Source organism: Ammospiza nelsoni, chromosome 3 (assembly GCF_027579445.1).
Source record: "Ammospiza nelsoni isolate bAmmNel1 chromosome 3, bAmmNel1.pri, whole genome shotgun sequence".
NCBI classification, from domain to species: Eukaryota; Metazoa; Chordata; class Aves; order Passeriformes; family Passerellidae; genus Ammospiza; species Ammospiza nelsoni.
In genome coordinates this window covers 598872-613043 of record NC_080635.1, presented here as the reverse complement: position 1 = coordinate 613043, position 14172 = coordinate 598872, and the positions used below count along the sequence as shown (strand labels likewise).

General features: G+C 40.9%; 1 protein-coding gene across 6 annotated transcripts in view; it reads left to right on the top strand.

Annotated features, from left to right (window-relative positions):
- Positions 1-14172, top strand: part of SLX4IP (SLX4 interacting protein) — a 70072-nt gene that overhangs the window by 45337 nt on the left and 10563 nt on the right. For all 6 annotated transcript variants that reach the window (XM_059467779.1, XM_059467778.1, XM_059467775.1 and 3 more), the window contains 2 exons: positions 6878-6955; positions 8794-8882. In XM_059467779.1, coding sequence (XP_059323762.1) covers positions 6878-6955; positions 8794-8882 — 167 coding nt within the window. The remainder of the gene's footprint in view (positions 1-6877; positions 6956-8793; positions 8883-14172) is intronic.

Sequence of the window (14172 nt, the reverse complement as noted above, 5' to 3'; positions counted from 1 at the left end):
GTGAGAGCAATTCTGGGTGTTTGATTCACCACTGAGTACCAGGTATGTTGTGGTTACTGAACACAAAGTGTTTCTGTGGACTACAAAGGCACAGTGGCAGACCACAAACAAAACTAACCCCACAAAGCTTTGCAGGGCCCATGCCTAATTTAGTAAAAAAAGGAGATAATTAAATAAAAATTTAGTAGTGTAGCAAATAATAAAGACTTCTCCTTGAAAATGTGAGGAAAAAAGTTCAATGTAATTGTGACTGGGTTGTGGGCTTAGAACTTGGTGCATCCATCAGTTTCAGACTGATCAGGGATGATCTAATGCACAGCACATTACACATATTCAGGGAGAAACAGTCCATATTCACTGTACGAACCCATGTTTAAATGCCAAAAGTTACTTTACAGAGAATATTAGATGACAGTTCTGTATTTGTTTATGGAGTATCTTTTGTGGGGGTTTCATATGTGCACATATATGGGCAATGCCTGTCTTTTTTCTGCTGTTTTCTTGCCAATGCAAAAGAGAGGATTGTGGAGTTTGTCTTTTGCATAAAAGACCTTAAATTTGCTATTTAGTTTTGAGGAAGAGGATGCTCTGTGTACTTCTGTTCTTTGCACTTGGCATCTGTTAAGGTGATGTCAGAAATGGAGGCTGCTGAGCTGTGCCATTCAGGTGGTCCCCTATAACACCATGCTCTTGAGTGAGCTAAACGGAGTGGTTCAGTACAAACCATTTGCAATCAGTCTCCAGCTCCCTCTTGCACCTGGACCAGAGCTGAGCTGATGGCAGTGGGCATATGCTTCCAATCATGGCTGTTCTTGGTCTCTTTTAGTGGTATCCTCTTTGCATCTTGTGAGAGAGCTTGTGAGAGCTTGTGAGAGCCAAAGGATGTGCAGATTTTTTTGGAAATAGAGCCTTTCAGCAGCTGACTTAGTTAGGGTCTGTTTGCCAGCATTTAAAAAGACAAAATACAGAAGGCTCTATTGTGGTACTTTCACCTATTTGCTATGCCCCAGAATTTCCTTCTGTTCTGAGTTGTTGCAAATCTAACAAGAGTCTGTTGTGTGAAAAGACAAAAACCTGTGAACCTCTGGCACAGCTTGCTTTATTCAGACAACAGCATGAAACTGCAGGTTCAAGTCCACACATGTCTCTTAGAAGTCATGTTCTTTTGAAGTGTCCCCTAGATGTTAGGCTAGGAAAGGAGTTATGACCATCAACATCTACCTCTTAGCTCCACTGGGATATCCTAACAGGAATCCCAAAAATAAAAATAAAAAAATGTAGCTATATATCAAGACCTTTGAAGAAACAATGTTTTCATGTTTAAGCTACTGCTTTAAAGTTCTGCTGAATATACCTGCTCCAGGTTGGTCTTTCCCTCTCATTCTCTCCCATCGTGTCTCCGGTGGTGGTGTTGGGCTTTTTCACCAAGCCCAGAGGTGTTGTAGCCCTGTGATAGAATATATTCCTGACATTTCCAGTGACCCTTGCCTAGAGACCTTGTTATTGGTGGAAGATGAAAGTCTTGGCAGCTGTGGGAGCTTTAGGGTTAAAACCCTTTCCTCTTGGGGGTAAAAGTTTTGCAGAAGTTATTTCCTCTTGCCAGGGGAAAAAACGGTGCCGGGAGACCTGTGAAAGGTTTGATTGACTTTATTTGAAAATCCTTCAGCATCCTAATATTGGCACCAGTGATTTTGCTGTTCTCATGAACACTAAGGGGAACCAGTCATGTCTGATAAATTCCAAGAGGCTCATTTCCACATTTTGGTTGAGTTTTTGTGCTTGAAGAGACCTTGTTTTGTAGAGATTCCTCACCCTTAAAATACAAAATCCTCCACTTCAAGTAGTTCATGGCATCAAAAATTTGGGTAGAGCTGTGTCTGGCCAGTCTGTGGGACAGACTCCTCCTGATGTGCAGAGGTGGCACCAGCCCGTGGAACTGAACCCCATCGCAGTCCAGGCACTTGGAGGAGACTTGGGCTTCTCCTGGGCTGCAGACTGGTCAGACAGTGCTTACCACAGGCTTTGTGTTCCAGCTCCCTCTGCCTTTTGGCTGGTAGCAACAGATGCCTTTCTCAGCCTTTCTCTTGGTTGTTGTGCTCATTCCAGTGGTTAAAGAAGCCCAGGCACGTGGCTTTCTCTGGAATACAGTTTAGATGTTCAAAACATCGAGCATTCCTAAATAGCTTTCAGTTTGTGCCCATCATGTGCAATTAATAATGTGGTTATTGAGTCTGAGATCAACAAAAGGGCTAAGTGAAATCTTGTGTCCTGTTAGAAAACAGTTGCTGTGGCAAAGGTGCACTGACCATTGAATCTATGGCTCTGCATCTCTCTGCTTGAATGCCTTGGCAGGTGCTGCTGGCTGTTACTGCTCATACATTATGGATGGGTATGGATTTTCCAGGAATGGATCAGCCTTCCTCTCCATCCCTAAGTATTAGTGAGGGGAAGATGGTCTTTTTCCTTCAGAGCTGGTGTGTTCCTAGGACCTCCATCAGAGGCATTACTCATCTTGCAGCCAGATGGTCTCAGATGTGCTTTTCCTTATTCTTTCCCCCAGAACTGCACTGACAGCCAGCCTGAGAAGTGCCTTGTCCTGGATCCAGTTTGGCCAGGATAGTTCTGATTTTGCAGTGAATTCCACACCTCGCCTGCTAGAGGAGACCCCTACAACCCTGCTATAGGATTTCTCAAAATGACTCGGGTCAGTTTGTAGTTTGTGGCTCATACTCTGAACGGTTTAGACAGTGGGTTGTGTCTGGGCTATCCAGGTTCTGACAGCAGGGAGGATTCTTCCATCTTCTTTGAGCTGAAGGCAGGCTGTATGGAAAGAATGGATGTCATCCTGACATGTTTCAGTTGTTTTGAAGCCTATTCTTTGCTGTATAAAACTTTGAACTTGGAGAAGATGCTACTTGTTTAAAGAATATCAAGTGGATTCCAGAAAAGGCTTTGGAAATCTCAGCAGCTTTTTGTATGTGATGTCATGCATCTGCTGCCCGTCTTAGACTTGCCTTTAAACTTCAATGCCAATATTTCATTTGAATCTCTGCTAAATTAGAAATGGCAGCCTACTCTGCAGCACATGGTATGGAGTTGGACATTTTTGGGAAGGAAAGCTTCTCAATTAAGCTTTCTCAATTCTCAGTAGGTTTAGAATGAAATGTTCCTTTTTTTGTTTTGTTTACAAACAATCAGGACTTTTGATTCTGTGGTGAATAATTTTAAGTGGAGAAATATGAGTGCTAAAAGGCAGTGTAATAATATGTCTGTAGAGCACTTTGAAGATGAAAAGCTCTATATACTGTAAACATTATTACTGGTATAGCCTAATCTGTCTGGAAAAATTAATCAAGCATGAACTGAATGTAGATTTTTTTTTTTTAATGTGCAGTTAGTGTTTTAGAAAGTCTAATGCACCCATGTATTTGCTTTCACATTGTAACACTAAAAATTTATCCTTTTATATTTTTAATATGTGTGTTGTAATGATTTACTTTGTTGTTACTTTCCAAAAGCAGAGTCAGTCCTAATCCACAACAACCTTTCAAAAATGGGAAGTGTCTGGGCTGGGAGAGAAAATAGGTACGATATAAAAATAGCGTGTGATGAGAAATGGGTGCGTGTCAGCCGGGGAAGCGTTTTGGGGGCAGTTGGCCTTAGGCTTTGGCCAAGCCTGGAGTGGAGCAGGGAGCCAGGCAGGTGCCAGATGGTGCTGGGGAGGGAACAGCTGCCAGGCTGCTGCAGATAACTCAGCAGCTGCGAGGCATTTTCCCAGGGAAGGTGCAGCAGAGCCTGGCAGGGCCTCCCAGCGCCGCACAGGGCAGCACGGCCCTCCTGGCAGCCTGCCGGGGGCTCCCTGCAAAGCAAGCGCTGCTGGGCACTCCTGGGCAGGGCTGGGGCCTGATGCTCCCTCGCTGCCGTGGCACCCTGCAGTACAGCAGGCAGGGCAAATTACTGTTCCCTGCAGAGGCACCTGGAACTGAACTGTGCCTTTTCTAGAACCACTTTATGCAGTCTCCTTTTGTGTTTCAGGGTCTGTTTATTTCCTTGGGGTTGGTTTGTTTGGTTGGTTTTGTTTTTCTGTTTTGTTTCTGGACCCTGGATCTGATGATTTAGAGTCCCCAGTTTTGAAACAAAAACAAAACTTCGAGACACTAAATACAATTCTATTTCTGCCTGTGTGCTGGTAATCCACAAAGGGAGCTTTGTGTTGAATGGTGAAGAGGAAATTGAAGATGGGATCAGCTAGGTGCAGTTGCTGAGCCCAGGATGTGTGAACTTTCTACATTACTGGAAGAAAAATTGTAGCTTGAGGTTCAGACTTCTGTGTTGTGCTCCAAAGAAGTTAGTGATGGAGCATTTAGTATGTATCAGTTGGTCTGTTCTTCCATGAGATTACAAACAGATGTAAACTCATGCTGGGTAACTGTGTAGAAACCTTGAAAAGCTGCGAGCCTATGTACTTCTTGGAGAACAAGGTTTTCTTGTGGGTCTTAATTTTAAGTTTCTTTCTTCATGAAGCAGAATAGTTAATTGGATAGTATATTTCCCCAGAGGGAAGCTGAAAGAGGATATAACCATTTTTATAGTTCTGCAGTAACTCTGACAGCTTTAGGACTGGGGGAGTTTTCAAACTCCAGCTGACTACAGAGTAGATCATATGTCATGTGTAAGAGGGCTTCAGAACATTTAATGAGTGTAGCTGTGTGATACTTTCAAAGTGCTGGTATCTTAAATGTAGTGCATCTTAATATTTTCTCAGGCTTAGCAACAAGTAACAGCAAATATCTGTTCAGGCCTTTTCAGTAAAGTATTAAATAATCATGGAAACTAAAATGATTATTTAGTGTTAGTCCCTCTGGGCTGAGTTTATCAGCTGAGGCAGCTTCACAGCCTTCCCTGTGAAGGCTTTATAAGACTTTCAGACTTGAGCTGATGCTGCAAAAATAGTTTGTAGAGGTGTCTTGATCTCTTACATAATTATTTATTTTGTCAGATCTGAGGTAGGTGTTCTCTTCCACATAACAGTAGCTGGCTGAATCAAGGACCTCTAAGGAGAATTTGAAACTTTGTTCAGTCAAGCACATGTGATTAAACACTTAGCCTCTCAGAGAATACCAGGACAGCAAGTAAAATAAACAGATATAGATGTCACTGATCTATAAAAGAATTTCAAGAAAGAAGCATCCAGCTTTTCCTGTGAAAAACAAAGATTCACACTTTTTTCACTTTAGATGCCTTTCACAAAAAATCCAAAACATGTGGATTATCGCCAACAAATGGAGGTGGAAAGAAAAACTTTTAATATTTACTGTCTGAAGATTTGTTTTCCAAGCTGTACTTTTAGGAATGCTACTTTCTCAGCTTTCCAAGGTCACAGTGGCATATGTTGTTATCACACTAATAACTTATTTATATACAGGGCAAATTCTTTGATTTGACTAAGCCTACTAGCAGTGATAAAGAATTGTGGATGCCAAACTGGAGTAATTTTCCTTAATTGTTCTTTTAAGTAAACAGTTAATAAAGGTGGTGGATTGCATCCAAATTTTTCTCTGGTGCTCATCATTTTTAAGGGATGGTTCAACTTGTTGCATCTTGACTCGATCTCTAAAAGGAAGTCAAATTTTGGGTGTCTTCCTGAGGGGAGGGAAGAAAGATGGCTGATAAATTTCAAAGGGATTGATTGTGATTGATAACTGTAGTTGTTAATGAGAGCTGAGGCTCAAGGGCACTCCATGGTGAGCTCCAGAAGATCTTGTAGAAGAGAGGGGAGCCCTTCAGGAGGACGTGCATTTATACTTAGAAATAAGGCATGCCTTGGCACTTGCTCTGTAGGGATTGAGACTGAACCAAGCAAGCTTTCCTTCTTTTTAAATTGTTAGATTATAAAAACAGCAGTAACACTTCAAATTCTAACTTATCTGTGCTAATTGCACCTAGGGTGCCTGATTGTCTTCAAAGCATCAATAATTTAAGTGTTGCAGACCCCATCCAAGTGAGGGGAAGTATCACCATCCCTCTTTCACGGTTTGATTCCAGTGAGGTGCACGGGGAGACTGGGGAGGATGAGTCACAGATGTCAGGTTTTGCACTTTCAGTGGGAGTCAGGCTGCTAAATACCTTCATGAATGAAGTGCTAACTGATTTACCAGGGTCATTTGGGAATTTAAGTAGAACAAAAGTAAAAGCTGATGTCCTAATACTCTCTCAGCCATAACAGAGTCAGTTCTGTCCATTTCCTACACCGCTGATGCACAAGGATTTCTGTCATTCTTGGGAGTAGAAAGTGAAAAAGCCTCTGGAGGTTACAGGTACGGCTGAGTCAGCCAGGCCAGCTCGGGCTGCTGTACATACTGAAGAGTTCAAATGTGGCCATTTCTCACCTCATTCAATGGAACTGTGGAATTGAGCCCTTTGATGCCTTGATGTCTTTGTAGTTACCTTTTTTTATTTTCCCTACCAGGTCTGTCACCTTCCCCTAGAAGGTGGTTAAGTGAATGGATATCTGCAGTGTTCCTGTAGAATGTAGCTGAAAGCATGACACCGCACTATTAAGTGACCACGACACCACACTATTGATCAAATGACACCTCTGATCAATTAATTAATTTAATTTCTGAGGTTGGGTTCCACTACTTGGTGGTTGTTAATTTGTCTAGATTTTTGCCCTGTTTCAGGCACTAATTTCTTGAGATTTCAGTATGGAGTTCAGCAGTTTATTTTGAAAAATATTCCATTAAAGTTACTTTTTCCTTTGTATCATTGAGCTGCTTTCTCTCAATCCAGTCTCTTAGCAGATGTGCAACACTTTGAGACCAGAATGCCCAAGATACCCTTACACTTACTATTATCCCTTTGTTTTATGTTGCAGCCAACAGTTTGCACATTACTGCCTACTTTATGAAGAGATGGGTTAATCTCCGTTGTGCTCTAGGGAAACGTTATCGAGGTAAGAAATCAGTTTCTTACAGACTTAGAAGAGAAAGAAAGGGAGCATAACTAAGACACTGTCAGATTTTCATCTACTTAAATCAAAATTGTTTCCAGAGCTTGGGTTTTTTGGTGGGGTTTTTTTGGTGGGCATTTTAAAACTATGATTTCCTGAAAACATAAAAAAAAAAAAAAAAGAGAAGTGTTTCTTGAGATAAGATGGATTTTTTTTTTTTTAAACTTAATTTTAAATTTGTGCATGCCTTGCCCCAGGGTAATCAGCTAAGGCTCGTATGACGGGACTCAGCATTTTCCCGAGTCTCTGCAGGGTGAATCAAGCAGAGGTTGCAGCATGAATCACTCCATTCTTGCTGGAGTGCCCTGTGACATCAGCAGGCAGTACAAGCACATGCAGGAGAGGCTTTCCTTGCCCACACACCCGCACAGCCCTGACGTAGCCTGAGCTCTTCAGGCTCTCTCAAGCCAGGATGATCTGGGAGGAGGGGAGATCAGTGCTCTCCTGCCAACACCAACGCAGAGGAGCAGTAATGATCACTGCCCTCTGCTCTGTCCTCTTGGCATTAAACAAAAACAGCCAAGTCCTTAACAATACTGAATAATTGAATGGATATTTGAAAATCATTTATTGTTTTTATAGGGATTCATGGTATTCATAAATCTTTAAATCTGTCTTCAAATGCCAGCTGGTTATATTCTAAGTCTATATTGGCTGAAGAGATCACTGTTGACTTTAAATATTTCATCAAACTTGTCTTATTAGATTAGAATTTCAGAGTTTCCGCATTGGAATCTCAACATCATTTGCTGTCTGTTAAATCTGAACTGTTCTAAAGCATCAATGACTACCTAAAGATACCTGTATTTTGCTAACCAGCAGATGAGATTGTTATAAAATGTAGCAATAAAAGCATTTTACTGGAAGCAACTTGGCCTACTCTTCAATTCTACAATTCTTCACATCTGTGAGATCAATCTCATAAGTTTATTTCTGCAAGCCTTGTCTCTTCCTTGTCCCACAAAAACAGAGTGTAATGGCTTCATTCTGAAATACAACAAACTTCAAAATATTTTAATTCTGTTTTTATAAAAACAAAACCCAGCAACAACAAAAAAACTGAGCTGAAAATATGAGGATACTGATCTGGAAATAATTTCATATGTAAACAAGAAAATATCCAGCTGTGCTCTTCCCATAGCATTGCCAGGTACTGAATAAAGCTTTGTCTCATCTGTTCTAATCTGAGAACTTTCCATTTTTAATCCTTTGACAACAGAAACTTTGTTGTGTTCATAACAACCCCTGTGATTGTGAGTAAGATGTGTAATTCAGTAGTAGTTAACCACCTTGTTTAATGACTTCAGAAATGTCTGTAGGCAGAGTGTGAAACTCTGTGCCCTGGCCTTATGCAGAGGTTTGGTGCCAAGCCCTGGCTGAATGTTGTTGTGGGCTGCAAACCTAGTGTACAGCTTTTGTGATGGGAAGACTCATCACAGAGCAGCACAGAAGAAATCCTTGTTAAGTGGTTTGTCTGTTGGGTCTGTCTGGGCTTCCTGTCCAGGGGTGCAGGTGACTAATGTGCAGCCGTGACTGTCCTCTTGAGAACTCCATTTATTCTACTTATTGATTTTTTGGAATGCTTTATAAAAACAAAGCAAAAGGAGGGGTGGCATGTAGAAGAGAGTAGGTGAGAAGCTAGAGAGGTGCATTAAATGAGTTAGTGTGCAATTAAAAAACAAGTAATTTTGTGTACTAAAAGAACATGTATGTTGTTGTTGTGAGTGGTTTTGAAAGTGGTTATGACTTTTGTAATCCTCTTTTCAATTCTTTTTATGTAGAGCTCCGTGTGTTTCCAGAGAAATTTATCATTTGTGTCAGTAAACTTGACTTTGATCCAAGTGCTTGGACATGTGACAATGATGGATTGGTAGGTACAAAACTGTTCTATAAATTTTGGGGGTTTTTAATAGAAATGAAGCAAATATTTATATATATAGGTAGATGTAGTTATGCAAGTATTTGTTACTAGCATCTTGGCACTAGAAAATCACATGAACAGTTGAGCCAAACTATTCAAAAGGGCATCCTGAAATGAACCTAAATGCAGGCAAAAATGGAAATTTTGAAAGCTCAGCATTTTCTGAGCCTTATAAATCTTGGAGACTATGTGTTTAGAAAGCTGGATATGGTTTTAGCACCTTGATTTAAGGATCTTTTTTCCCTTTATATTTTGTCCTTGTAACATTTTACTTTTCAAAGTTCTGGTGTAGCTGTTTGTAATGTCCACGGGTTCTTGTATGTTTTCTTAGCACATGTTCCGCACAGCAGCTCAAGCAGATCAGTGCTGGCCCTGCTGGGAAAAAAATCCCCAAACAGTTATGGAGGAAAAGGCACTGGTGTGTGGTTAAATACCATAAGCAATTCTCCTTAAATATTTCATCCTGAAGGCTTCATCAGGGTCAAAGGCTTCTGGATTTTATCCTGCAGTTAAGTGCTGCTGTCTCAGGAGTGCTCACACGGGCCCAGGTGCCGCTCTGTGCCCCACGCTGAGGGTCACAATTACACCCCGAGGTCTGGGTGGGTTTTAGGAGTTGATCTTACATGTATTAACGTGTATTTGACCCTTGGAAAAACGTATTTTCTTTTACTCGTTCAACTAATTTTTTTTTTCCCAATACCAGCCAGCGTGTTTATATTTGTAATGCTAAATGCAGATTTTCTTGTTTCGATTCCTAGCTTGGTACATAGCCTTAAGTGTCAAAGAATCAAGCAAATGTTTTTGGTGCTCTCAGAAAAAAGATCTCCCTGCTCTAGAAGTACTTTGCTCTTTGGAAAATTATTACTTTTTCAGTATTGTCTTGAAAACTACTTAATGCTTGAAGGAGAAAATTCTATCTCTGCATTTTGACTGAGTAATAATTATAGGTTTCTTATTGCTTAAGTAACTCTTATGAAATACCCAATTCCCTCATTTGGCATTTTTCATTTTTCCATAAAATAAGAGTTGAGAAGTTTTCTTTAGTTTTTCTTGTGATTTTGTGTGGGAAGGAGAAGGCAAATTTAAAAATTCAGTGTTACGGACTTGAGCTTTACTATTTCAAAATTGGATCTTGATCTGTGGAAACTGCTTGTTGTTTAAAAGGCAAGTTTAAACACTTTTATATTTAAAAAGAAAACAAACATCTCTTAGTGAGCTGATAGCCCAATCAACAATAAAGTCTTGGGAGTTTGCTTTGCTTACAGATGCAGTGTGTGTGCACAGCCCTGGCTGGGATGGGCAGTGCAGTGTGCTGGTAGGAGGGAGTAAAAGGAAGTTAGCCCTAAGCATCTTGCCTGGTTTGAAGAACTTGGCAAGATGGGAGCAGACCCTCAGCAAATATTTTGGAGCATCTGTTTAATTCTTACCACTCTCACTTAAAGGGTCCACTCCAGAGTGTTTTGTTGTTCCAGGGTTCCTAATACACATTAGGACCAGATTTGTCATATACTACAGCTGAGTTCTTTGCCAAACTGGGGGAGTGTTTGATTGCCACTGAGAGTTTTTCAAGTTTTTGGCACTGCAAAAGAAAGGCAGAGAATCTGCACTTTGTGTGTGTCTGCTTTTCTCCATGCAGTTGAGCCGTGAGCAGGCTGGAATTCTAAACCCTGCCCTACAAAAGACCACCCAGAAGACCTTTCTGTTGATACACCCTGCAGAGTCTGTCATGGGCTGAATAGGAGGCTGTGTTTTGTTTTCTTCTCCATGTTGTTTGGGTTTGAATAATGCCACAGTGTTGGATGCAAGTTCTTTTAAACCTTTAATCAGCTGGCACCCTTGGATTTGAGGGCCTGTTTGTGTTTTACAAATGCAGTTAACTATACATTAATGGAGACTTTGACACTTTCCTGTGTTGCTGTGACTGTGATTGACCTTGTCAAGACTTTGTGATTATGTGTTTTTTTCAACTGTTTTTATGCTGGTTTATGGTCTGGGTCAAGCTTTCATTCCTGAGCTTTGTCAAGACAAATCAGGCTAAGTGTTCCCCTCTCCCCTTACTGGGAACCAGTTTTATGTCACCCTGGTGCACGGTTCCTTCACTGACCAGAGCTCTGGTCCTTCACCTGTCTTCAGCCCTTCATTCTTTGCCTCTTCTCTGCCTTTTAGGCTGTTCTGTGTACCTCCAAAATAGGCAGTGCTTATACAACGAGTTTCAGGGGATGTAGCCAGCTATGAAATGAAATCTTTGTCCTACACCTCAGGAAAGATCATAATTAGATTGCTTTTGAGATATTCAGAAGCACAAACCTCAGCATCAGTTGCTGGGAGAACCAATTTTAATCCTTCTGTGATGCCTCATGTAAGACTAAGGTTAGGGTGGATTAGACAGTCTCTGTTAAATTAGCTTTAAGCATAAACGAATAAAATATTTGAGAGCACCTCTAAGGAGCAGGGATGAAATAAAACAGAAGAAAATCTATCGATATGTAATTTTCTAGGATGTATTTATAAACGGGTGTGTCCGTCGTTATGTGTAAAACACAGGCTGCAGGCAGTAATAGCGTTTTGGAGGAAGGGAAATCTCTAGTTTCTCTATAAGAAACAATATAGCAAGTTATTGAAATTACATAAGCAAATTGGAAGTCTTAAGGAAAAGATGGAAAAATAGGCTGAGTGATTAATGCTAAGTTTAAACATAAAACCATTGTTTCCTGTTTTACCAAACTATGTTTGTTATCTTGAATAGTTTTATCTTGAAAAAGAAGACAGTTTTGGGAACATGGCAAAAGAGGAAACCCAAGGAAATATATAAGAGCTCTGGAGAGATTAGCCATCTTTGTCAGTGACGACATTTTCTTGATTATTATTATGTAGGGAGCCATAATGGAAAATTTGAAATGGGTTATCTGGGGAAACAGTGGAAATGGAAATGGGTGGAAGGCTTGTGGGCATTTGAAAATGTGCAAACAATGGAGTATTCATTGATAACCACATCGGCTTTATACCAGAATGTATGAGAGGAAGCACTTCTAGGGAAAGCATGAAGGGGAGGTTAAGCTAAAGATGGTATTAAAGTGAAAATTTGAAATTACTGTTTCAGTAAAATCAGAAAAGAAAGTGAGGAGTAGAAGATTGTCTTTATGAAAAAGGTCTCAGGTTTTCCACTGAGCTTGTTAAATTACAGAGAATATTAGACAAAAATAACGATTCTATTCCAGCAGAATATTGCACTTTAAAAACCAAACTAGCCAAAAAAAACCCTTCACAGGTACACACGGAGAAAAAAGTGCTAAAGATGTGCCCAGTGCTTTTTTAAATCCCCAGCAGGGAAAAAGCCTATTTCATCTTCTTCATGCATACATATATGACTTATAGATTGTGTCATTGTGATACTTTGCAGGAGCATTAGAGAATTCTCATTGTTAAAACTCCTGAGAGCCTTAGCCAAGGGTTTGCTTGGGTTTTGATTGTACTGGGAAGAGGCTTCTGGTTCTTTCATGCAAACATGAAACTTAGCTGTAATTAATAGATCTGTCCCACTGGCGTGTATGCTGGAATAGTGTGTCTATTGGAATGTAGAATGAAAACTTCAGATAGCAGCAATTTGTAAAGATTAGTGTAGGACTTTATGTGGAATTTAGTTATCTTTAAAGCATTTAAGACTTATTGTTAAGTGATATCAGATTGGGTAGGGGAGGAAGGAAATGCTGTGAAATAGAATTGCACAGTTCACACTGTAAGTATAAATCTTGGGGGGTGTGTGTATCTATATGTGTGTATAAAATATTACAGTGAAGCTGCTGTGCTGGTGGGCTGCTACTGAAAAGGTCACTCTACATCCCCTCTACATCCAGCCACATATTCCTTTCCTTTCTGGGTACAATGGACCGAGTGATTCTTCAGCTGAGAATGAATTATTTCATTGACTTGACCTAGCAGAAAATGATTTATTTGTGAAGTTTCTCTGTTTTTCGTTGGAGGATTAGTTTTCCATCATGTCAGTTCATTGAACCAACTCATCCTGTACCCACACACTTGCCAATTGTGATGCAAAAAAATGTTGCAGGAGCATGCAGCCAGGATTTGGATGAATGGAGCTGAAGCAACCTTTAGGTAGCAGCTAGAGTTATCTGGGTTTGAAAGTAACATCCACAACATGTTAATGTTACATTTCTTGTAATACTTGTCTTGTTGCTGGCTTTTTTATGTCACTGTCCTTTTTGAATTTTATAAAATCTAGTTTTCTGTGATTTTAGATAATGTGCTGAATTATTTTCAGTTACTATAGTAAACAGGAGAAAAACATTAAGTTGTAGTTGGTAAATATGAACAGGGTTCACTACTGCTTTCAAAAAGGTGGAGAGGGGAAACTGCAGACTAATGAACTTTAGCCAAATACCATATTAGTAGAACAGGCAAAGAATTGCTTGGGTGAGTTTTCACTTTTGACACCTCAAGCTCCTGTCACTTTTTTTTTTTTTACTCATCCTTCCTGTTCTGTGCTCCACCTACCTTTGCTTCCCTGGGCATTCTTGTCTTCAGTGTTGAACAGTGCTGGGGTCATCCAGTGACCCCTCTGTAAACAAGGGGTGTTTTTGGTTTGGGTTTTTGTTGTTTGTGTGGTTCACTTTCAGCCACATCCCTTGGGGGTTGATCCTTGGCAGGACCACATGTTGGGTGAGGGTGAGACTTCCCTTTCATTGTTGGTGTAACTTCCAATTAGCTTCAGTCATTAGGCTGCTGTCCCTGAGAAACTGCATCTCAGGAATGCTCCTGAAGTCTTTGACTCCGTCATAAAAAGAAAGCTGCAGCAGCTTTCCAGTATTCCCTTTTGTGCCAGCTGTCTGCCTCTTCTCCTTGCAGATGCCTCTCCTGCAGCAGCGCTGCCAGAAGGGCTGTGTTCCTGCATCTCACCTTCCTGGGCATCGCAGTCCTGGGGCTGGTGCGCACCGAGCTGCCCTGGGTGGGAGCAGCTGGGCTCTGTGTGTGTGTGTGCTCCCTTCTGCCAGCTCTGAGTGCGGCAGGAGCTCCTGCAGGAGGCCAGGGAGGAGACCTGAGAGCGGCGGTGCTGGGAATTGCCTCCGTGAGATTTGTCTGAACTTGTCGCGGTTTCTTCTCTTAGCTTCCAAACTGATTTATTTTCTGCATGGAAAACGTGTCGCAGCTGTCTGCTGCATTAACTATCCAGAGAAGTGGACAAATGATGAAATGAAAACTGACACAATTATTTCAATTAGTC